A 23,776-nucleotide genomic window follows, 5' to 3' on the forward strand; every position below is an offset into this window, starting at 1 on the left:
ACTTAAAATATCTTGGTGCTCTACCTCATTACAGCTGGCTAGTATGCCTGTGTGTGTGTGTGTGTGTGTGTGTGTGTGTGTTTGGGGGGGGGGTGCAGTGACTTATTCAATCATTTTTCTTTTGTCTCAAGTTCTGCTATTATAAACAACGTTACAAATTCTTGGGTAGATCTCCTGGATAAAATCCTGCAAGTGGAATTCCAGGTTATAAATATGTATTTAAATTTAATAAACACCACCTGATCACCTTCTAAAGAGTTTGCCCCAAGGCATACTTCCTCTAAGTATGCATAAGAATGTTCTTGCTCCTAACTCTGGGCATTTGTAAAGTGTTTAAAACTTGGTGAATCTGTTAGGTGGAAAAAAAACAACCAAACACATCTTAAAGCTATTTTAATTTGCATTTCTTTAAATATGAGCTTCTGATATTCAGTGCCAATGCACATCTTTTTTTGAGAAGTACATGTTTGTGAATTTGTCTAATTGATGTATTGGTGTTACTGCTTCCCCCAGTACTATTATTTTTATACTTTAGAAAATTATACAAGTAATGCATACTCATGAGTGAAACAATGTAAAATGAATCGAGAAAAGCTAATATTGTATTCCTACCCCCTTGTACTTTCTCCACTTGCCAATTCCAGTTAAACAATACTATCCACCCAGGTGCATACACAAACATATAGATATACACTGAGTGGCCAGATTATTATGATCTCTGAATACATAATAATCTGGCCACTCAGTGTATATCCTATATAATAAAAGGCTAATGTGCAAATTGTCCCCTTGACCAGGAGTTTGACCAGCAGGCAGGCCGGCCAACCGCCCATGTCCCCTCCCCATGGCCAGGCTGGCTGGATCCACCCATGCACGAATTCATGCACCGGACCTCTGAGATATATATATATATATATATATATATATATATATATACACACACACACACACACACACACACACACACACACACACACACACTGAGTGGCCATATTATTATGCATTCAGAGATCATAATAATCTGGCCACTCAGTGTATATATTTAATATTTGCTCTTTTCAATGAAATGGGATTGTATTATATACCTTACTTTGCAAGGTACCTGTCTCAATTAGTAGCTAATCACCGACACTAGGATAATCATTTTTAACAGCTATAATATAAATATTATTACATAAAATGGATAATCAGATTATACTAAACCAATCCTCTATTGATAGATCTGTTCTAATTTTTAAATATAACAATCAATCCACATTAACCATCCATATTCACAGTAATGCTGTTAGCAAGATATATTTATACATTAAGAAAACTTGCCTTTTAGCCATTATGTGCTTTGCAATTTCCTCCTAAAGTTTATGCATGCAGAGAATTTTCAGGTGTGACGTTGGGCAAGTCCCTAAACTCTCTAAGGCAGCAATCTCTTGATCTTTAAAACAAAGTAACACCTGCAAAACCCACTTTGTAGGAGGTTAGCATGATCAAATGGGATAATACATATGAAAGTGCTTTGAAACTATAAAGAGTTTAGTCCAGAAAAGTATTTTTATCTTTTGCATTAGCAACTGACATTTAGCTAACCAAAAGAAATCTGTTTTCAGGTTTTTTTTTCTTCAATTTTAGAGATGTCTATTCAAAAATAAATTCACCAAATGTTCCCTTGGAGATAGAAATTATAACATAAGCAATAATGAAATAAAGTAAGGCATTCCCAAGATTTTGAAATGTAACAAATTGTTACTGTTAGCTAACTTTCTTAAAGCAGTTTAATTGCTGTACAACTACCAAATATGTAGCACTTGAAGAGATCTTTCCTGTCTTGCAAGTCTTTCAGAAAAATTAAGTTAAAAAATATTTCCAGTTGTAACAGAGAGCTGTAGAGACTGATGACATATATGTGAGTTACTCAGGTAAGGTACGAAAATCCTGTCTGGTGATCCCTCACCATCACCATCAGGTGAGAAATGGGGGTCTGTTTTGGACAGGTGCAGTATATTCTTCCTGCAGGGTGGCTAAATAATCAATTACAAGTCCTTGGTGAATCATCACTTAAAAATCCATCTACTTCTGAATATCCATATGCACAGGAAACTAGTTAAGATTATTCTCTTAAAACATCCTCTGCTAGAGGAGTACTTTATCTTTTTTTTTTTTTTTTAATCACAACATCCATTTTCAGAATGATTTCCAAATCTTTCTTAGGCCCGAACTTGCTCATTATGCCAACTACTTTACCATAGACAATATGTAATGTTTGTAAAGGACGTTATGATTTCTAGAGCTGCTGATCCAATCAACTAAACCAATGGGTTAAACCAACTGACGGTGTAAAGCTTAATTATAAAGGGTAAATATTTGATAACTCAGGAATTTATATTATTGGCCAGTCTGAAGAGACTATGGTCTAAAATAATTTTTGAAATTAACCTAATTTTTAAATCTAATTAAAATTACCTTCATATAATGTCTTGTTTGTAAGTAAATGGTTTAAATTTCATTCTCATTAGAGTTACCTGCAAATAAATGAAGGAGTGTAACCATTGTCGAAATTAATAGTCCTTCATAGACTTACTGGTAATCCACACTTTAAAAATAGCCAATGGTTGCCTCCTTTAAATGAAGGCATGACAGGTAGGAGGTTCTTTAAATAATTCAATTAATCTTCACAACCACCATGTAGTTGTGAAGATTTGCCAAAGGAAACTGTGACTCAGCAAAGTTAAGGCTTGCCTACGACCTTCAGCGAGGTGGCAGGGACTGCATATAGTTTCAACAATGTGTGCTCTACTCTTCACGTACACTGACAACGATGAATACATATCCACCCATTTTACATCAATAGTAGCTGACTAAACACTACTAAAACCACATCTTATTTCATTTCTAAAATATTCAGACACATTTAAAAAACTTCATTAATAAAAATTTCAATGACACAAAGTAAAGCAGAAGTTCAATAAATTATATCTCAATAAAGTAGTTTTTTAAAAGAGGGGAGGAAATAAACATAAAACATATTCTAAAATAGCTTTTGTTTTCTAAAGTGGAATATAAATATTTTCTATGTATTCTTAGTACTGAAAGGAAAGCATAATAATTAAAGTAAATTAAAGCTCCTACTCATTCCACTATTTTGCTTATGCAACCATATTTCAATGTGACTCTTGTTAATGTAAGCATAATATGTGCACACAGTTTATAAAAAAGGAACAAATCAGGAATAATTTTTTACTTTATAAAAACCAATAAAATAATTTTTTAGCCAAATGAAACTCATAATAAATTTAGAGTTATGTGCCTTGAAGAGAAGTGAGTAATCCTAGAGAATTAATGACAACTGGCACTGACAATTGTTACAACCATTCTGCAGGGATGTTTGGCAAAATATATCAAAAGTATGAATAATATTCATGCTCACTAATATAATAATTCAATTTCTGAAAACTTACCCTAAAGAAACAATTATAATTTTATCTTCAAGTGCAAGTAATTATATTATATCCTCAAGTATAAACCATAGAGTACCATTTATACCAGTTGAAAAACTGAAGAGTTTGGATATCTAACAAGGGAAAGCATAAAAATTATTGCCTGTTTAGAAGATCTAATAGTAGACAGCCATTAAAGATCATGTTGTAAGAAAAGTTTAATAACACAAAGAAGTCTTTATAACACCTCTCCTTTCCACTGATTTTTTAGAGAGAGTAAAAGGGAGGAAGAAACACAGATATGAGAGAGACATATACGTATATCGGTGGCCTTTCGCACATGCCCCGATCGGGGCTGGGGATCGAGCCTGCAGCTGAGGTGTGTACCCTTGACCCTTCAGTACATGAGCTGATGCTTTAAATGCTGATGCTCTAACCGGCTAGGGCATAATACATTTTTTTTTTTAAATTTAGGGATTGCTGGCTTCCAGTAATGGTAAAGGGGACTGGTTGGCAAATAGTCCAGTAAGTAACAATTATAAAATCTGTAGTGTGTGTGTGTGTATGTGTGTGTGTATAGATTTTTAAAACCCAATAAACTGTTATTTAAAAACACTGGAAAGTGACCAAAAGCAAGCATAAACTAAGTGCTAACCACTGACAGGGAGCAACTGCAGCGAGTTAGAATTCGAGTTAGTGCTTTTTTTTTCCGAATTTCACAAAATTGTAGTCTTACTTTCCACAAGAGTTAAAGGTTGGCAGAACAACTGAAAATCTAGGGTTGAGGGAAAATTCTGAAAATGAGTGAGCCATGGAAGGGGCAGGACCAAATATCTGAGTATAATCCCTGTCCCCAATCCCGGGGCACCACTTGATAAGACATCAGTGGATTGCCCGGAAGACAGCTGACAAAAACCAGAGGAACATTTCTCTCTGCCAGACAGAACGGCACTAGATGAGATCTGAGTTTGCTGCTTTGTCTGACTCAGGTACTCCTGAATCCATGACGGACTCAGGAGACAGCAAGCTAAAGCCTTACTGATTTCATGTGCCAGACGACAGAGCCTGGTGCTGGCCTGCCACAAACTTTGCCCAGATCCTGACTGGATGCTACAGAGCACAGGTATATGGAAGGTCCCCAGGAGGTCAGGTTAAAAACAACCACAGCTGGAAACTGAAAACTGAACAGAAGTCTCAGCCGTAGTGCACTGCAGAGGAGACAGCGTGTATGGTTCAAGTCCAAGAGAGTTAGGTACTGGCTACACAACAACAAAATAATTCTCAGATGCATGTTACACATCGAGAGTTCCCAAATATATTGGTGATCCAGTAAACCAGGCAGAAGCTCCACCATCTCTTCTGACTTAGCCTATGAAGTCACAACAGTGTCACCTCTGCCCATACCCTGTTGGTTGACGAGCCGCTAAGGCTGGCCTAAATTCAAGGGGTGAGAACATAGACCTCCATCTCTCCACAGGAGCAATGGCATGCTTTCCTATGTCAGGAAAGCTTTTCCTCTCTTACTTTCCGTTCTCTTGGCTCTTCCCCCTGTGGGTCCTGGGGCCCTCCGGAGAGCGCTGAAAACATTGCTAGGCGCTGCACGGTGCTCCAGGCTAGGAATGAAGGCAGTCACAGTGGCAGTGCCAGTGTTTGTTTGTTTGTTGCTTCCTGTTTTATATCTGACATACGAGCAAAAGTTTTTAATGAAACTTTAAAAATACACATATACTTGGAACTCCTACGTAGACTACAGAGAATTGTAACGTATAAGGCATTAATGTATTAGTTTGTCTGGTGCCGATAGCTTATACATTCTTGCTTTCCATCTCCTACCCTTTACAGACTTTTCCTTCAGAATCAACATAATAATAAATATATTTTATAGCACTTCTTTAGTTTGAAAAGAGACCTAGTCTTTAGAAAAACTTTAAAAGCAAATTTATTATTTTTATAGATTATTCTATAGAGTTTATATATACTTACTCTATAAATTCTATAAATTCCAGTTTTTGAAACTTCTTCTTTAAATTTAAATATAAAATCACCATTCTCTTGGTCATAGGCCCCAGAAATACAGATTAGCCAATTTTGTCATTTGAACCCTTTGAATTTAGTTAAAATTTTGCATTCGAGCATCAAATATGTTGTTCATTTTAAACCATCATTCTTCCAGTACAGACTGACACCCTTGTTCATATTTTTGGCTTACCAAATCAATATTAAAAATTAATGTCTTCAAGCACGTTCTGACCTACTGCATATTAAAACCAATAACTCATCTAAGAAAAGCTCTTGATCTAATTAAAAACCTTTGCAGGCATACTTCCTCACTTGGCCCACTTTAAAGTGGAAAAACTTAATTCTTAAAGAAGAATGTGCCATGAGACTATTTAGTGTTATAATATTTAAATCTGGTTAAAACTAATTTAGAACTTCCACTGAAACCAATTTAAAAAAATATTCTCAAGAGTAATCTAAAAGGATCAAAATCCACATAATATAATGAGACAATATGCCCATTATGAATCGCTAAATGATAAGACACTTGCCTGGGCTTGATAAGGTAAGTGACACTTAGATACGTATTGTTTATGGCAGCAGCCTTTGAAGCTGAACGCAAGATTCTTAATTAGAGTGCAGGAAGGAACTATCAAAGCTGCTATTTCTAAATTTTTTTTAATCTAAAAGTAAGAAAAACACATTTCATTAAATTAAATATTCAGATAGACCCAGTTCCCTCCCTTGGTGCATATGTGAAAGGTTTTATATAAAAGATACCCAGAGGTTCTTGTAGAGATTACAACACAATGAGGAGAGGTTGGCAGTGGGACTCGCACTGTTCTACAGCTGTCAGAGATTTTTGATGCACAGTCACCCCTCGATATCTGTGGGGGATTGGTTCCAGGACCCCCTCTCAAACACCAAAATCCAGGGATGTTCAAATCCTTTATATAAAACTAGAGGCTTGGTCATGAAAATTCATGCACTGGGGGGGGGGGGGGTGTCGTCAGCCTGTCCTGCCCCCTCTCACAGTCCGGGAGCCCTCAGTGGCGGGAGGCAACCCGGCCATCAGGGGAAGGCGATGCCCCATCACACCTCTGCTTCTGCCACTGTCAGCAGTGCAAGCCTTGGCTGGCCCTGGTTACCTGTGCCTCAGGCAGCCCTGCATGGCTGGGCAGCTGCTATCCAAGGCTTGCCTGGTCCCCCGCAACTGCTCTCCCTTGCAGGCCTGGTGACCCCTAACTGTCCCCCCTTGCAGGCCTGGTCACCCCTAACTGCCCTCCCCTGTTAGCCTGGTCACCCACAACTGCCCTCCCCTGTTGGCCTGGTCACCCACAACTGCCCTCCCCTGTTGGCCTGGTTGCCCACACTGCCCTCCCCTGCTGGCCATCCTGAGGCAGCCATCTTGTGTCCACATGGAGGCGGCCATTTTGTGTGTTGGAGTGGTGGCCAATTTGCATATTACCTCTTTATTAGATAGGACTAGAGGCCCGATGCACAAATTTGTGCAAGAGTAGGCCTTCCTTCCCCCGGCTGCCGGCACCGGCTTCCCTCTGGCACCCAGGACCTGGGCTTCCCGCCGGCCACTTGCAGGCCCCGGGGACCCAGGCTTCCCTTGCAGCCCTGGCCTCATCCAGAAAAACGTCTCGTCTAATTAGCATATTACGCTTTTATTATTATAGATTTCAATTTTATTTTTGAGTGTTTTAAAATGAACATGACATTAGAATAGTGGTACATGTATATGTAATTTGTGAATAAGAATACATGGTTTGGAGTAAATGTTTAAAAATATTTCACTGATAAGACAGCAAAAAAGTTTAAAAACCAATGGCTTATTCTTATGTTCCTGATATAATTGTGGGTGCAAATTCCATCATGCAACTAGCTATAGTAATTGCATGTACATAAATGGCTAGAAGTGCTATATTTATACAGTGTTAAATTAATTTTTTTCCTGTTAAATTCAAGAACCACAAATTTTAAATACCTCATCATTAATGAAATTGCCACAATTTTAGTCCTTATTTTAGGGTATTCCAATCATTTAAAAATAACCCTTCTTCAGCTGGGCAGTTTTATTGTGTTCTTCCCTTTGTTGTCCCAGATGATGCCAATTACAATTACTATGAGGACTCCATGGTACTTCCCCTGTTTGAGGAAGACTGTGTGTTACAAACTGAACACATGGGAGGCTTGCTAGAATTACAGATGTGTATACATATTACACACACACACACACACACACACACACACACACACACACTCTTTACTTGAAAGTCCATTCTTCCTCGTTAAGGTCTAACTTAAACATAGATTGTATGGATGCCTACCATGATTTCAGGATCTTGAAATCCCACAGTGATCTACTCTTCTAGATATAAAAGATCCCAATTTCTCAAATTTCTAGGTTTTTGTCATGAACATTATTCCTGTAAAATTGATACTATTAATCCCATTTAAAAATTAAAAAACGCAAGTTTTAAAAAATGAGGCTGTGTGACCACATTATTTTTAATAGTTATACTTATATTCAGTAAAACACAGGATCTTAAACACAGATGTATTTTGAGAACTATATATATTTGTCACAGTGGATGCAGGACGACATTCCTGTTCTTTTGGCTGCCATTTCCTTAAACACTTGCAATCAGCAAAGTTATAGGAATTGGCACTGCCAGATATTAAAACAAAATGGCCCATTTGTAATTCATAATTCATTTGTTTTCCAAAGTCTATTTGCAGAGTGCCAAGTAGGTATAAAAGGGCACTGTGCCGAGAGCTCTCTGGGGCAGGGAGAGTGGGATAGACACTGCATAGCTCTTGGAGGAGAGGGCATCCACCCAAGGGCACCAGCGCAGGAAAGCAGAGATGAGAAAACACAGGAAGGTGCAGTGGTTTTGTCCAGGACACAGAAGATCTCATAAAGTCATATGGTTTAAGGGCTAAGCAAGGAGATTCACTGACTTCTGAAATAAAGGTAAGACACATTTAAAAAGAAAGAGCCCGGCCAGCGAGGCTCAGTGGTTGAGCATTGACCTATGAACCCGTAAGTTGTGGTTCAATTCCAGGTCAGGGCACATGCCCAGGTTGCGGGTTTGATCCCCCAGTGTGGGGTGTGCAGGAGACAGCTGATCAATGATTTTCTCTCATCATTGATGTTTCTATCTCTTTCTCCTTCTCCCTTCCTTTCTGAAATCAACGAAAATACATTAAAACACACATACACACACACACACACACACACACACACAGAAATCCAAGCTATTTGCACAATGTGCTCACATATCACGATAGCAATGAATGATATCCATCTTAAAATGACGTAACTTTTATTGCACTTCAAGGGGATAGAACAGATTTATGCTTAAATTTTGGAAAACTGCTCACTGATAAAGCCATTATAGTAATTGCACTGTGTCTGTTTATTAATTTGTCACAATTAAGTCAATAACAGCTTTACTAATGTCCTATTACTTGATTAGTTTTGAAAGTGATTATCTTAAGAACTCGACTTAATTGGAAGCCTCTGGATTTACAAGGTACATTAAACTCTCAGTAGCATCTTAAGATTATTCAACATGCAGGTCAATTACCAGTAATCACTGTTTTGTATAAATGTTCCATAAAAAACTATAGCATGACATGACAAAGGGGGAAAGTGAGATCTAATTAATAATGCTAAACTCCAACGGCCATGCCTAGGATAAGAGGGCAACTTGGGCATTCATACTGTCTTCCTGAAACTGGGTCTATTACTAAGAGTCAAGTAAAAAAAAGCTAGCAACTGTCCCCTTTTCGGAGGAAGATCATTTGTCATGATGGCTAAATCACCAAACTGCTCTGCCTGTACTCATGCCCAGCTGCACATTAATTTCCAGATTAATAATTACAATTAATTCTGACGATTGCTCCATCAGTTTTCTTTTTCTAGTTAATAAAAGAGACGGCAATGAATCCTTGTTCATCCCATTTTTCAAAACACATCAACAGCAGCGGTGACTGCAGAAGCAGGAATCATGGAGTGGTTAATGCCTCCATTGAGATTGTGAGGCGTTTAAAAATTATTGGCCGTAGTTTATGCTGATCTTCCAATTCCCACTCAAAGATTCAATGCAGTTGGTTTAATATTTACAATGAGTAACAATGATAAGGGCTGAGAAAGTGACTTGACACCAAGCTGATTTTTAAACACCTAAACACATATTCGAACAATGTCATAAATCTTTAAACTAACTTTATTAATTAGATATTTTAAAGGCTTGCCCCACACTAACACCCCAAGTCTGGTCTTGAGAACAATCACAGGGACATTGATTGCTGTTTCATTAAAAACTTAGGGTAGCAAGCTCCTTGAACAGGTTGCTCCACTGCTGACCTGTAAAGACGGTGTATGAATTATGTGCTGTGACTTGTACCTGATCTAAATTCTGTACACAGAACACATTTCAAATCACCAAGGCTGATTTGCCACCTATTGTGTGAATAATGTGAGCAAAGCTGAATCTGTAAAACACTGGTTCTGTGCATTTGAAAACCTTGAGATGAAAGCCACTTTGAGTTTGCTGCATCCAAATGACTATAATTGTCCTTTAGCAAAATTTTCCTGGTGAGTCGACTGCTTAAACCATGGTTAACGGCTTGATGTGGGGGAAGTAGAGGTTGTAGCTATAAATCCAGTCCCATGGGGTTTTGTACCAAGGCTCTCTAAGTACCAAAAACTGAAGAGTGAGAAAGGCCCCTTAGCAGACTTCCACAAGTCCCTTTTTAAGGGATGCAAGCAATCCTCTTCAGGTAGATTGTCTCTAAACTGGCTACAGATTACCTTTGATAAATTTCTGCACCAGGGTTACTCATATGCTGCAATTTAGCCTTAAAATGCAGGACGTTATGGAAGTATAGAACAATAACTTTTTCCCCCCAATATCTAATATACGGTTGGGTAAAATATTTACTCCATTCACACTTCAGTTTTCTGCCAGTGCCCCACCAGCAGCACAGCGGAAGTGGTCTGTGGCAGATGGGAATTCCTGGAGAAAGAGGGAAGGGTGGTATGGAGAAATAATCCAGGGCTTAAAGAGAGACTGAAAGCCCCATTTACCTGGCATTACCTTCCATTATGACTGGATGAGTGGGAAGAAAGGGAACAGTCTAGGCACCCTTTGGCCCTTCCAAGTCCCTCTGCCTCCCAATGCATGACGAAGAAATAGCAAAGCAACCTTTGCTCAGAAATGTTTGTCCCTTAAGTCTCATAGAGGAGGACTGTACACAACAAGTTCCATTTACCTAAGTGCTACCATCCTTCTTGTCCACTTGCCATTATAAATAAATGCCTTTGATTTGGTCAAGTGACTGCATGCCTGGCAGAGACAGAGCAGTTGGGGCTTGGTGGAAGGGTTAAAAGATCCAGAAGAAGCCGAGGTCCCGTCCTTTGGTGGGAGGGTAATGCTGCCTCTTGTCTTTGCCCAGGAATGCCCTCAGGTACAGGGCCAGGTCACCGGGTGCTCATTATAAAATCACTTTGCCTGAAGCCACCAGAATGGCTTTATGAAAATGACTCTCCTTTTTAATAGTTACCCGGAAGTCCTTAAATAAAAATGCAATTTTTTCCTCCCCCTATATTAAAATGGCACAAAGTTTGCTTTCTAGTTCTACTGGATAAAATGATAATAATAATAATTAATGATGATGATGGTGATGCAAGGGGGAAAAAAGACATAAACTCTTTTTGGGTAGTCAGTGGCTGGAATGAGCTACATTCCATAAGAAGCAACATACTGCTTAGATTGAAGTGAAAATACTGGGTAACAAGTAAATGAGTGAAAGAAACAACAACCCTCGCCCTTTCCATGGATGTCTGTAGCTGGCTGCCTCACTAAGCAGCTGGTTTAAGAATCTGAACGGCTCCGATGGCTGGCTCCGTCATTTCTTGTATTATGATAGTTCTCAAAGTGACCAGCAGCAGCAGCCTCTCCATCAACTAGGATCTGGTTTGAGATGCAAATTATGGAGCCTGGCCCAAAACCCTATGAATCCAAAACGCTGAGGGTGGGCAATATGCGTTTTCACAAGCCCTCCAGACAATTCTCATACACTCTGAAGTTTGAGAACCACTGTTCTGTTAAAGCTGGGCATTATCAAACCAATTTTCTAATATTCCATATTTCAGTAAGTTCACAATCAGTGGGCAGGGAAAAGTTTCCAAAGTTAACGGAGAGGAGAAATGAAACTATCCTCCGGATATAAATTCTAGACATAAAGCAGTGATTCTCAACCCCAGCTGAATATTGGAAATGCCCAAGGAGGCTTATAAAAATGTCAGGAACTAACTCAAAACCAATAGAAACAGATTGTGGGGAGGGAGGCAGCAATGATATATGTGCTTTTTAATGCCCTAGTTATTCTAAAGCACTGGGAAGGTGGAGCATCACTGACACAGTGAGTAACCATAGCAGTCAGACCCTTGATAGAAGTAGCTCAGCCTAGGAACGAGGAAATAGAATGTGAAGGTTTACAGCAGTGGTTCCCAGTGGGGGGCATACGCCCCACAGGGGGGCAATTTGATTTTTAAGCGAGGGGGGGGGGCAATTTGAGAATGAGTTATCAACAGTGAATTTTTTACTTTTCTTACGGTTCTAGGGGCCTCATATACAGTATATAAATATATGTTGTGACATATTTATGCATTTCAGTTCTCTATTATATGTTTTGAAACTTAATTTGCTATTTTTCCATATCACTTATTATTATTACTAGAGGCCCGGTGCATGAAATTCATGCATGGGGGTGTGTGTCCCTCAGCCCAGCCAGCACCCTCTCCAATCTGGGACCCCTCTAGGGATGTCCAACTGCCGGTTAGGCCCGATCCCAGTAGGATCGGGTCTAAATGGGCAGTCAGAGATTCCTCTCACAATCCAGGACTACTGGCTCCCAAATGCACGCTTGCCTGCCTTCCTGATTGCCCCTAACCGCTTCTGCCTGCCAGCCTGATCACCCCCTAACCACTCCTCTGCCAGCCTGATTGATGCCTAAATGCCCTCCCCTGTAGGCCTGGTCACCCCTAACTGCCCTCCCCTGCAGGCCTGGTCCCTCCCAACAGCCCTCCACTGCAGGCCTGTTCCCCCCCAATTGCTCTCCCCTGCAGGCCTGGGTCCCCCCAACTGCCCTTCCCTGCAGGCCCGGTCACCCTCAACTTCCCTCCTCTGCCAGCCTGGTCACCCCTAACTGCCCTCCCTGCAGGCTTGATCGCCCCCAACTGCCTTCCCTTGCAGGCCTGGTCCCTCTCAACTGCCCTCCTTTGCTGGCCATCTTGTGGTGGCTATCTTGTGTCCACATGGGGGCAGGATCTTTGACCACATAGGGGCAGCCATCTTGTGTTGGAGTGATGGTCAATTTGCATATTACTCTTTTATTAGAAAGGATAGAGGCCTGGTACATGGGTGGAGGCCAGCTGGTTTGCCCTGAAGGGTGTCCTGGATAAGGGTGGGGGCTCCCTTGGGGCATGGGGTGGCCTGGGCGAGGGGCCTGTGGTGGTGTGCAGGCCGGCCACGCCCCCTGGTGATCCAAGCGGAGGCCCTGGTAACTGGGATTTATTTATCTTCTATAATTGAAACTTTGTAGCCTTGAGTGGAGGCGTGGGCTGGCTAGAGTGAGCGCGAAGCTTGGCTTCCTCCATCGCCGGGGAAACCCAAGCCTCCTGTTCGCTCTGTGGCTGCAGCAATTTTTGTTGGGATTTATTTATCTTCTATAATTGAAACGTCGTAACCTTGAGCGGAGGCCTGGGCTGGCCAGGGTGTGCAGGAAGTTTGGCTTCCTCCATTGCCAGGGAAACCCAAGCCTCCTCCTCACTCCGTGGCTGCAGCCATTTTTGTTGGGATTTATTTATCTTCTATAATTGAAACTTTGTAGCCTTGAGCAGAGGCCTGGGCTGGCCACGGTGTGTGGAAAGCTTGGCTTCCTCCATTACCGGGGAAACCCAAGCCTCCTGTTTGCTCCATGGCCACAGCCATCTGATTGGGTTAATTTGCATACTCACTCCTGATAGGATGGTGGGCATGGTTTGTGGGTGTAACAGAGGTACGGTCAATTTGCATATTACTCTTTTATTAGATAGGATTTTAAAAACAATTTCTTAGTGATTTCTTCCTCAATACTTAAACTGTCATTTTGTTCTTTTCTTTTTCTTTTTCATGGATGCCATGTTCTTCAAAAGCTTGTTTAGAGCAAGTTAATGGCCTTTTAGGCTTCCTCCATGTGAATACGAGTTCAGTTTTTGAATAATAAGAATTATATGTCACAGGGGGCATTAGGATTTTAGAGATGCTTAGGTGGGGCATGGCCACAAAAGGTTGGGAACCACTGGTTTTCAGCAAGGATGCATACACTTTTTCAGAGACTGTCTGTACCATGTTCATTACTAGCTAGCATGTGGGACTTGGAAAAATATTACATTTTATTGCCTTACACTCTTCTTAAATCTTATGGATTAAATAGTTCTTACTTCGAGAGGAGATAATTCAACAATAAATATAATTCTGGAGAGGAAATTGTTTTGACTCTATAGATGAATCCCAAAATAACTTAAAACATAAGAAATGTTTGAGCATGGAGTCACAATTATCCCACATGGACTACATGGAAACATTCTCTCCATCTTTCCAGCTATTTCTGCCAATATTCTCTTCTGTCCTGGCCTGAGAAAATGGGACTTGAGCTTGAGAATGGATTAGAAGCACTGAGTGGCTTAAAAACTGAAGACTACCATAAAAGGCATCAGAACCAAGTTAAGTTTTAGCTATGCTATTTTATTGTAAGCCATCTTTCCTAATAATAGAGAAACATGTAAATTGACTGTACCTCTGGTATGCCCACAGCCAATCAGAGTGAGTATGCAAATTAACCCAACAAAGATGGCAGTTAATTTGCATACATACCTGGGTCCTGGGAACCTCCTTGGCACCCAGGTCACTCCCAGCTGGCCATCCAGCGGAGGCTTTAGGCTTGGAGGGCGGGGGTGCCCGCTTCCCTATCCTACAGCCCGGGGCGGAGGCTGTAGGCTTGGGAAGGGGCCGAGCCTGCGATCAGAGGGAAGGGGGGAAATTCAATGGAAACATCCTCAGGTGATGAGAAAAAGAAAAAGAAAGAAAGAAATGTCATATCCTATGAAAGGCACATCTTGAAAATGCCTAAAGAAAGTTGTAATTTTTTCATGGTGAAGGGACTGGAGTCTGTGTTGATGAAAATACCTTGGTGGCTGTGGTGACTGGCAGTGGCTGCAGCAGTGGGGTGATGGGGCTGGTGCCTTCCCTTGATCAGCCCGGTGGCCTCCCGCAAAGAGAGGCCAGACTGCGGTTTAGGTCTGCTCCCAACATTGAGTGGGCCTAAGCCATCAGTAGGACATCCCCTGAGGGCTCCCAGTATGTGAGAGGGGGCAGGCTGGGCTGAGGAACCCCTCCCCAGTGCACGAATTTCGTGCACCGGACCCCTAGTATTTCATAATAACACTTCAGAACAAGACCATGAACTAATAATTACAATTTACATTTACTTCATGGCATTTGCAGTGATTAATCTTCTAGATGTTAATTCATTAGATTTCCACTAAAGTTTTATGAGATCATCAGGACAGATACTATTATTATTGTTATTTTAATTTTACCTATGAGAAGACAAACTCAATTATGTGAATTATCCAAGGCTAAGAGCTAAAGTGACAATATTAATAAATGGAAGCTTTAACAAGGGTAATAATATTCTAATGTCTAATATTAACAACTGTGCTTATCAGAATTAAAACCTAAAGTGTGGTTATTACTGTTTCCAGAAGAGTTTAAATGGCCAAATGAATTAAAGTAGATAAAAGAGGGTAACCCAATATAATAAAATAACCAATCAGAAAAATAAAACCATAAAACCAGTTAGCTTAAAGTTCTTGGTAAGTCTGTAAGCTCTTTTTAACTTTTCTAGAGTTTGTAGAACTTTGAATTTAACAGACCCATAGCACATGTAAGATCTGGCTCTGATTTCCTGCTCAGGGTATACCACTGCTACAGAATACTTCTTAGGGTAACTAAGGGCTATTTTACCTCTTAGAATATTAGCAAGTCATTAAAAAACTTGGATCTGCTCATACTCAGGAAATTTGCTTCTTGACATTTTTTACATTATTCTTATGATGTAAGAATCTGAAATCAGCTACTTTAAAAAATGGTTGGCAAATTTAATGATCCAGAAATTTATATTTCAACTGTCTAGTAAAAACACAAGAAGATATGTTATAAATCTTTTGAAAATATTTAACCTAATCAGATTGTCTTTCAGAGTTTGTGTCTACTTAATATTTAAGCATTTTACAACACGAAAGTACTAAGAAACCCAATAAAGGGGCTTGTGCCTTTTGTCACAATATATATAGTACATGCTTCACAAGGGATAATCTTTCACTATTAGAAAACATTAAGTTATGTACTATTCTTAATTAAGGCCCCATTTCAGTTAAAGTAAAGCAATTTGCAATTTAATTATCATAATACAAACTGCAGTGTAATTAATGACAGAGTATGCATTTGCATTGGATAATGAGAGTAGTCAGTAATAAAACTTCACACAGCAGGAAATAAACACAGGTGACAGAGTTGTACCGCATTCATCACCTTGCTGACTAATGAGAGCCAGAATGCAGATCAGTCATTCCCCAGACATTCCTTGATACGTGCAATAAACGCACATGTGCAGACAGTTCTAACCTAATATAACCACCAGGAAAGTGTCAGTTCAGAACAACCCACAAAGACAAACAAGTGATAAAATGGTACATAGCTAAAACGAACTCATTTATCAAGAAAGACAGAATAATTATTAGGAATGCCCAGAAGGTATGCCCTGTGATAGAAATGAATAATGGGAACAGTACCTATATTATTTGAAATTAAGCACACATTTTAGAAAACTTAAAATATAAAAAGTTTACTCTACCTGGGCTTGAATTATATGTACACACACACACACACACACACACCAACACTCACACACACACACATATATATATATGTATTTATATATGAAAATGGTGAAATACTTGATTTTACAAACTACAAAAGTGATTTTTCTTCTTTAGGTTGGAAGAAAAAATGAATATGGCCTCTTGCTAATCGTAACAAGATCAGACATCAAATTTTGACGTTTACACATTAGAGAAATTGAGTTCTACCCAAATCTAATCTGTTAAAAAGGCAATGGTTTTCGTTTAGCAGAGGTGTTATGTAAGTTATGCATTGTCATTCTACTGTTGTGCTGGTGAAGCAAGCACTTTCGCCCAATCAGGTGCTGCATATACCACCATGGTGTTTGTTCTGTTCGTTTGATCAATTACCACCTGCTATTAAATCACAATTCCGACTAATTTACAACTTAATACACAGCTCTTGAATTTGTTACAGATGTAGCAGAAGAGATCATTATAAAATACTTTTCTTTCTGAACAGATTTTGGGACAGAGTTCCTAATGTAGAATATGAGTAAATTATTTAGGTTCTCTGCTATTCTCAGTTTGCACAAGTACTGAAATCCAGTTTGGCTTATTGGTGTTTTGGCTCCAAATTGCATAAACCTCCCCAACTCAAAATACTGCTTGTTTTAAATTCAATTCAGTGAGATCGTATTATCTCTCCTTGGCACAGACTATCTTACATTTGTCAATTACACGAGTTGTCAATTACATGAGTGAATGTATAATATAGCATATAAAATATATATATAGTGCGTAAAGAATCATGCTGTAAATACCCAGAGGGAGAGACCATGTCTGTTTTCTTTTTTAATGAAGTGAGGTGAAGAGGGCAATCTACCCAGGACCTGGCATAAAACCTTCATCAGAGCAGGTTCTCAAATACATGCTTATTTATTCATTTTTTTTTTTTTTACCAAGAAAAGGTAAAGAAACCAATTATCTTTAGGCAATAACCTGAATGCTCGAGAGATGTGAATAGATAATACCAACAGGTTCACATTTTTGTGAACAGACAGTTGCTGGCAAAGAGCAGCATCCATAACTATTTTCAGAATTGAGAGGGAAGAGCCGGATTATATTATAGATGGCATACTCTGTGCCTCTCCCATCATAATTATTATCAAGAGTTTCAAAGCCAGTCAACAGTGAACGCACAGCTACTCTAAACAGCATCTTCCAGCACTTTTTCCCTCTTGGGCATCCTTCTACAGACACTCCCTTTTCCTGGGAGAGTAATTAAGAAAATGTGCTTGTGCCAGACATATTTTTTCTTCTCTTTTTTGAGCCTTCTACTGGTGACAGCCTTCAAAAACCTAGCAAAGAAGCTCCATGGCAGCTGTCCCTATCCCCGGGCCCAAACTGTAAACATACACAGATTCAGATAAAACAGCATATATGTCTAGGTTGACATCAACAGTGTATCCCTAAATGTAATTATTGCAGGTAAATAGGAAATGTTTTCTTCCAAATCAGGTTCACAGCTGGAAGGAGAGGGGACTCGATGAGTGGATTTGGTTGGACAAAGGGATTGGAGGAATTTAATGAAATGATATTACTAATAATTTTGCCAAGGCTTATTGTGTAAATTTGGGCAAGTCACTGCTATTTAGTAAATGGAATTGAGAGTGGATAAAACATATAATAAAAAATTCATACAGGATGCCAGGAAGAAATTAAAGGTTTGCCTATCAGCTGTCAAACAGTCACCTGATTTCCTCTAGTTTCACTTGAAAACATTAGATAACACATAAATGAAATGGCACATTATTTTTCACTGCATCCAATTTTTCTATAATCTTTGAAATTAAATAATAACATCCATATAAAACACTGTAAATGCAAAGTAAGGTGTTAAGAAAAACTTGAATGTCCCATTTAATGAATTTTCAAGAAGCACAGATAGGAAAGATCGTAGAAGATTCAGTATTTAATAGTTTCTAGAAGTATTCCTTTATGTACCAAAAAATATCTCCACTGTACACTGAGGACAGATTTCCTAAGGAAAAATGCTCCTGCTGTTAGAAATAAACACTAAGTAAAGTATGCTTTAAAATAATCCAATTTCTTATGCTTATTTCAAGAGAGGCTAGAACTAATTAAAGGGTATCAACACCTTACAATAATTGACTGACTTTTTGCAAAGATGTGGGCCCACATGTCTCTCTCTTAGCTTTAGTACCCTTTTGTCTAATTTCATTACCTTCCAGGAAGCAACAGGAACTAGTTCTGTGAAATCCTAGGGTAGAGGGTTGGCGTGATCACTCACTCCAGTCTTTTAAACCCGGGTCCTTGGGTCATAAGTGGGCTCGTATGGCACGGTTTGCTTTTGGAAACTGTAAAAACATGTGTACGCAGGAATAGGCGATTTATGAGGAGAGGGCCCTGTTTCATCGGAATTTCAAAGTGGCCTGTGAACCTGGAAATTTTCACAAAAGAACAAATGAAGTGGCCTAACTTCCAGTTTACAAATAAGCCTGGAGAGCGGAAATGATTGCTCTGAAGACGAACCTACAGCACCTATAAAATACCTAGAACCAGGTCTCCTGATAACCAATTAGCTCAGTGTACTGTGCTGCCCCTATCATTTTCCCCAGAGCTACTGGGTAGGGGAAACTGTGTTAAATGTGCACAGTGTTTTTATAACCAGATCTTATTTCAGGGAATACAGTAGTTTCTAGGTCAGAATACTGTCTATAAATCCGAAGGCTGAAGATGTGGAAGGTAATAGAGATGGTCCGCATGAGTAAAAAAAAAACCTCTAACAAATGCCATGCTGCCTCTAAGCCAAGCTCATTGCCACGGCCTTGAGACCTGTGGCAGCATATGCTTTGGTGTTCAAGATCACAGAGAAAGCCTAGGCCCCTTAAAAGGGAACATAGATCCTGAGATATCACATATACTAGGGCAGTGGTCGGCAAACCGCGGCTCGCGAGCCACATGCGGCTCTTTGGCCCCTTGCGTGTGGCTCTTCCACAAAATACCACGGCCTGGGTGAGTCTATTTTGAAGAAGTGGCGTTACAAGAAGTTTAAGTTTAAAAAATTTGGCTCTCAAAAGAAATTTCAATCGTTGTACTGTTGATATTTGGCTCTGTTGACTAATGAGTTGGCCGACCACAGCACTAGAGAACGACCTCAGTTATTAACATGGGCCAGCTGTGTGGTCTCTTCCCATTTCACTGCCTCAGCATCACTGCCCCTGGACCCCCCTCCCCCGACAATTATAGACATAATCATTTCAAGGCATACATATATAACACACAAATGAAAATACTGCATGACATTTAACTGATGATTTTTCATAATTAATTTTAGGAAAGGAAGTCATAAAGTAAATAATGAAGAAGAAATCTCTATTAACCCTGCCAAACCACCCTGTACAGTTTCTTGGCATTTATAAAACAAGAAAGCTGTTTAATTAATGCCTATATATCATGTGTGCATAAACATCTAAGTACATTTTCTAGTTCTACCATTTATAAATAGCATGATGTCAGGCAAATGACTTAATCTGTCTGTGACTCGAGTTTCTTGTTATTAAAATGGAGATAACATCAGTACGGACATTATTGGATTGTTGTGAGCATTAAATGTGGTAGCATGTACAAAATGTCTGTCTATAACAAAGCTTCATATTTTATGATTTTACTAGAAGCCCGGTGCACAAAATTCGTGCATGGTGGGGGGGTGTCCCTCAGGCCAGCCTGCACCCGCTCCAATCTGGGACCCCTCGAGGGATGTCTGACTGCCCGTTTAGCCCCAAGCCCTGTAGGAGATCGGGCCTAAACGGGCAGTCGGACATCCCTCTGGACAATCCAGGACTGCTGGCTCCCACCTGCATGCTTGCCTGCCTTCCTGATTGCCCCTAACCGCTTCTGCCTGACAGCCTGATCACCCCCTAACCACTCCCCTGCCAGCCTGATTGATGCCTAACTGCTCCCCTGCCAGCCTGTTTGCCCCTAACTGCCCTCCCCTGCAGGCCTGGTCACCCCTAACTGCCCTCCCCTGCAGGCCTGATCCCCCCCAACTGCTCTCCCCTGCAGGCCTGATCCCCCCAACTGCTCTCCCCTGCAGGCCTGGGTCCCCCCCAACTGCCCTTCCCTGCAGGTCTGGTCGCCCCCAACTTCCTTCCTCTGCCAGCCTGGTCACCCCTAACTGCCCCCCCGCTGCAGGCTTGATCGCCCCCAACTGCCCTCCCTTGCAGGCCTGGTCCCTCCCAACTGACCTCCCCTGCTGGCCATCTTGTGGTGGCCATCTTGTGTCCACATACGGGCAGCCATCTTGTGTGTTGGAGTGACAGTCAATTTGCATATTAATCTTTTATTAGGAAAGAGGCCTGGTGCACGGGTGGGGGCCGGCTGGTTTGCCCTGAAAGGCGTCCGGATCAGGGTGGGGGTTGCCTTGGGGTGTGGGGCAGCCTGGGTGAGGGCATGTGGTGGTTTGCAGGCCGGCCATGCCCCCCAGCGACCCAAGCGGAGGCCCTGGTATCTGGGATTTATTTATCTTTTACAATTGAAACTTTGTAGCCTGGAGCGGAGCCAAGCCTCCTGCTTGCTCCATGGCTGTACCCATTTTTGTTGGGATTTATTTATCTTCTATAATTAAAACTTTGTAGCCTTGAGTGGAGCCAAGCCTCCTGCTCTCTCCGTGGCTGCTGCCATTTTTGTTGGGTGTGTGTAAAGCTTGGCTTTCTCCATCGCTGGGGGCAACTCAAGCCTCCTGTTCTCTCCAGCTCCGTGGCTGCCGCCATTTTTGTTGGGATTTATTTATATTCTATAATTGAAACTTTGCAGCCTTGAGTGGAGGCCTGGGCCCACCAGGGTGTGTGGAAAGCTTGGCTTCCTCCATTGCTGGGGAAACCCAAGCCTCCTGCTTGCTCTGTGGCTGCAGCCATCTTGGTTGGGATTAATTTGCATACTCTCTCTTGATTGCCTGGTGGGCGTGGCTTGTGGGTGTAGCAGAGTGATGATTAATTTGCATATTACTCTTTTATTAGATAGGATAAACAGTTCTCATCATCATTATCACTACCATTATTATCATTACCAAGAGGCACATATGCAATTAATTACTTATGGGGAAGAAGGAGTTAAGAAGAAAGCTTAAGATAAAATTCTTAACAAAATGCACAAGCTATCATGAAAATTCAAGCTATTCCCTGGGAGAATATCAGACAGTCTTCAGCCCAGGTTTTTCTTGGGGCCACATTCCCATGGACTTGTCACACCAGTGTTCTCCACCCAAGTGGGATGCGCAGGTTGGTTTGATCTTAGTCAATGCAGCGGTTCCCCTCTGTTGGAAGCTGCCCATTGCCTTCACTAGCAGAAAGAGGTGGACAAGGAGTCCGGAAGGCTGGTCAACCTTGAGGTTCTGGCAAGGGTCAGAGCCATGCACCCACTGTCTAGCTGAGACAATGGTAGCTGAAGCAACTTCCACCTTTTAATCTTATGTAAATCCTTGCTGATGGGCTATCACGGAGCTATTACTGGAATTGCCTGCCTAAGGGCTATGGGTGTACCCCAGACCTCAATAAAAAGGATGGCAAGGCCAGAGCAAAGTGTAGTCCTCTCTTGGGCTTCCGCCTGGCCCCCAATTCCCAAATTAATATTTTCTTGTCTAGTCTCTTTCATTTGTGTGCAGCCTCCTCCAGAGCCCAAACCCTGAACCTGAACCCTGAACCACTCGGGACGTGGAGGGGGACAATCCAACTGGTGCCCAACATGGGATAATCACAACTGGCGCCCAATGTGGGGCATTTGTAACTGGCACCCACTGTCACACCCCTCCCTCCTGTACCTGTGGGTGGGGCAGCCTCAGGTGCTCCCAGTCTGGTTGCATGGAAGATCTGATTAGTCCAAGTGTCCTACCTCTGAAACGTTTTCATGACAATTTTAAAGATAATGGGATGCTCTTGGAATTTATGGAGACAGTTTTTCGGATGCAATGTCACCATGAGAATGAAAACCTCAAATCATGTCTGGCTTGGATGACTCTGTTGGGGTCATGCTATCCCATGACAAGGACCCATCTAAGGCCACGGAACACTGAAAAATTAGTAACTTCCAACACACGGACAGATGCCAAGACTCCCAATGGTGGAAGAGGCTGACATCATACAAGTAATTATCCACCCAGTGTCTATTTCAACTTAAAATATGTTGTCAAAAAATGAAGAGTTTTACCTTTTTATATTCAGCAATGCCCAGGGTATTCCAGAGGGAGTATGAAATGCAGGTAGCAATTTTACCCCAAGTTCCACTGCTTTCTCTCGAAATATCTGAAAAGTTAAACAGTCAAGTAAGCTTCGGTTGTAAGCAAAACAAAATGTACTATATTGCTATTTCTTATCTAGCACTTTTCTACTTTGAAATTTTCTATATATGAAAAATTTAAAATTTTTTCAAATTAAAAGAATTCCCAAATAAATATAATTATCTAGGAAAGTAAGAATGGTACAAGGAAAGCAAGAATGGTACAAGGGCCATGGTGCTGTAGGGCATTTATTCCAATTTTGGTTGCACATTAGAATCACATGGGTAGCTTTAAATAATACAGATGTCTGGGTTGCACTCCTGAGATTCTAATTTCTGTGGTTTGGGGCTTCCAGATCAGAATAGTTTAAAGCATCACAGGTGATGTCAGGTGATTCCAATGTGCAAGCCAGGGGGAGAACCACTGTTATTGGTGGATAAGTCTTGGACTAAAAATCAGGATATCTAGTCCTTTTCTCTCATCACTTATTTATGATGTCACAGTGAAAGAAGACCAGGGGGATGGAGGTAGTAAAGTACTGGGGTCTTTTTGCATCTACTAAGGGGCTGTGCATAAATGAATGAAAAAACTAGAGAAGAAATATGAATTTGGAAGGCATTTTGGGGGGTCAGACAGATACTTAGTTCTAGTGACTAACCTCTCCAAAATCTCCAGACCCCTGGCTTTTTATTTCCACATTTTGTCCTACAGCAGTGGTCGGCAAACCGCGGCTCCTAAGCCACATGCGGCTATTTGGCCCCTTGAGTGTGGCTCTTCCACAAAATACCACGTGCGGGTGTGCATGTACAGTGCAATTGAAACTTCATGGCCCATGCACAGAAGTCGGTTTTCGGCCTGGGCGAGTCTATTTTGAAGAAGTGGCGTTAGAACACTCAAGGGGCCAAAGAGCTGCTTGTGGCTCTCGAGTGGAGGTTTGCTGACCACTGCCCTACAGCAAAGCAGATATACATATCAAAGGTAAGGTTTGGTGAACAATAAATTATTATCAGGTTGGGAGAACTGCCCTCAGCTGTTCCAGCAGCAGGTAATAACATGCAAATTTTCAGCCCTGCTGAAAGAGTCCAT

The 23,776-nt window shown here is 41.0% G+C and overlaps 1 protein-coding gene across 1 annotated transcript in view; it reads right to left on the bottom strand.

Moving 5' to 3' along the window:
* Positions 1-23,776, bottom strand: part of MAN1A1 (mannosidase alpha class 1A member 1) — a 158,623-nt gene that overhangs the window by 34,231 nt on the left and 100,616 nt on the right. Inside the window, exon 6 of the mRNA XM_080664001.1 lies at positions 22,621-22,715. Coding sequence (XP_080520127.1) covers positions 22,621-22,715 — 95 coding nt within the window. The remainder of the gene's footprint in view (positions 1-22,620; positions 22,716-23,776) is intronic.

The sequence above is a fragment of the Plecotus auritus genome, assembly GCF_963455305.1.
Source record: "Plecotus auritus genome assembly, chromosome: 4".
NCBI classification, from domain to species: Eukaryota; Metazoa; Chordata; class Mammalia; order Chiroptera; family Vespertilionidae; genus Plecotus; species Plecotus auritus.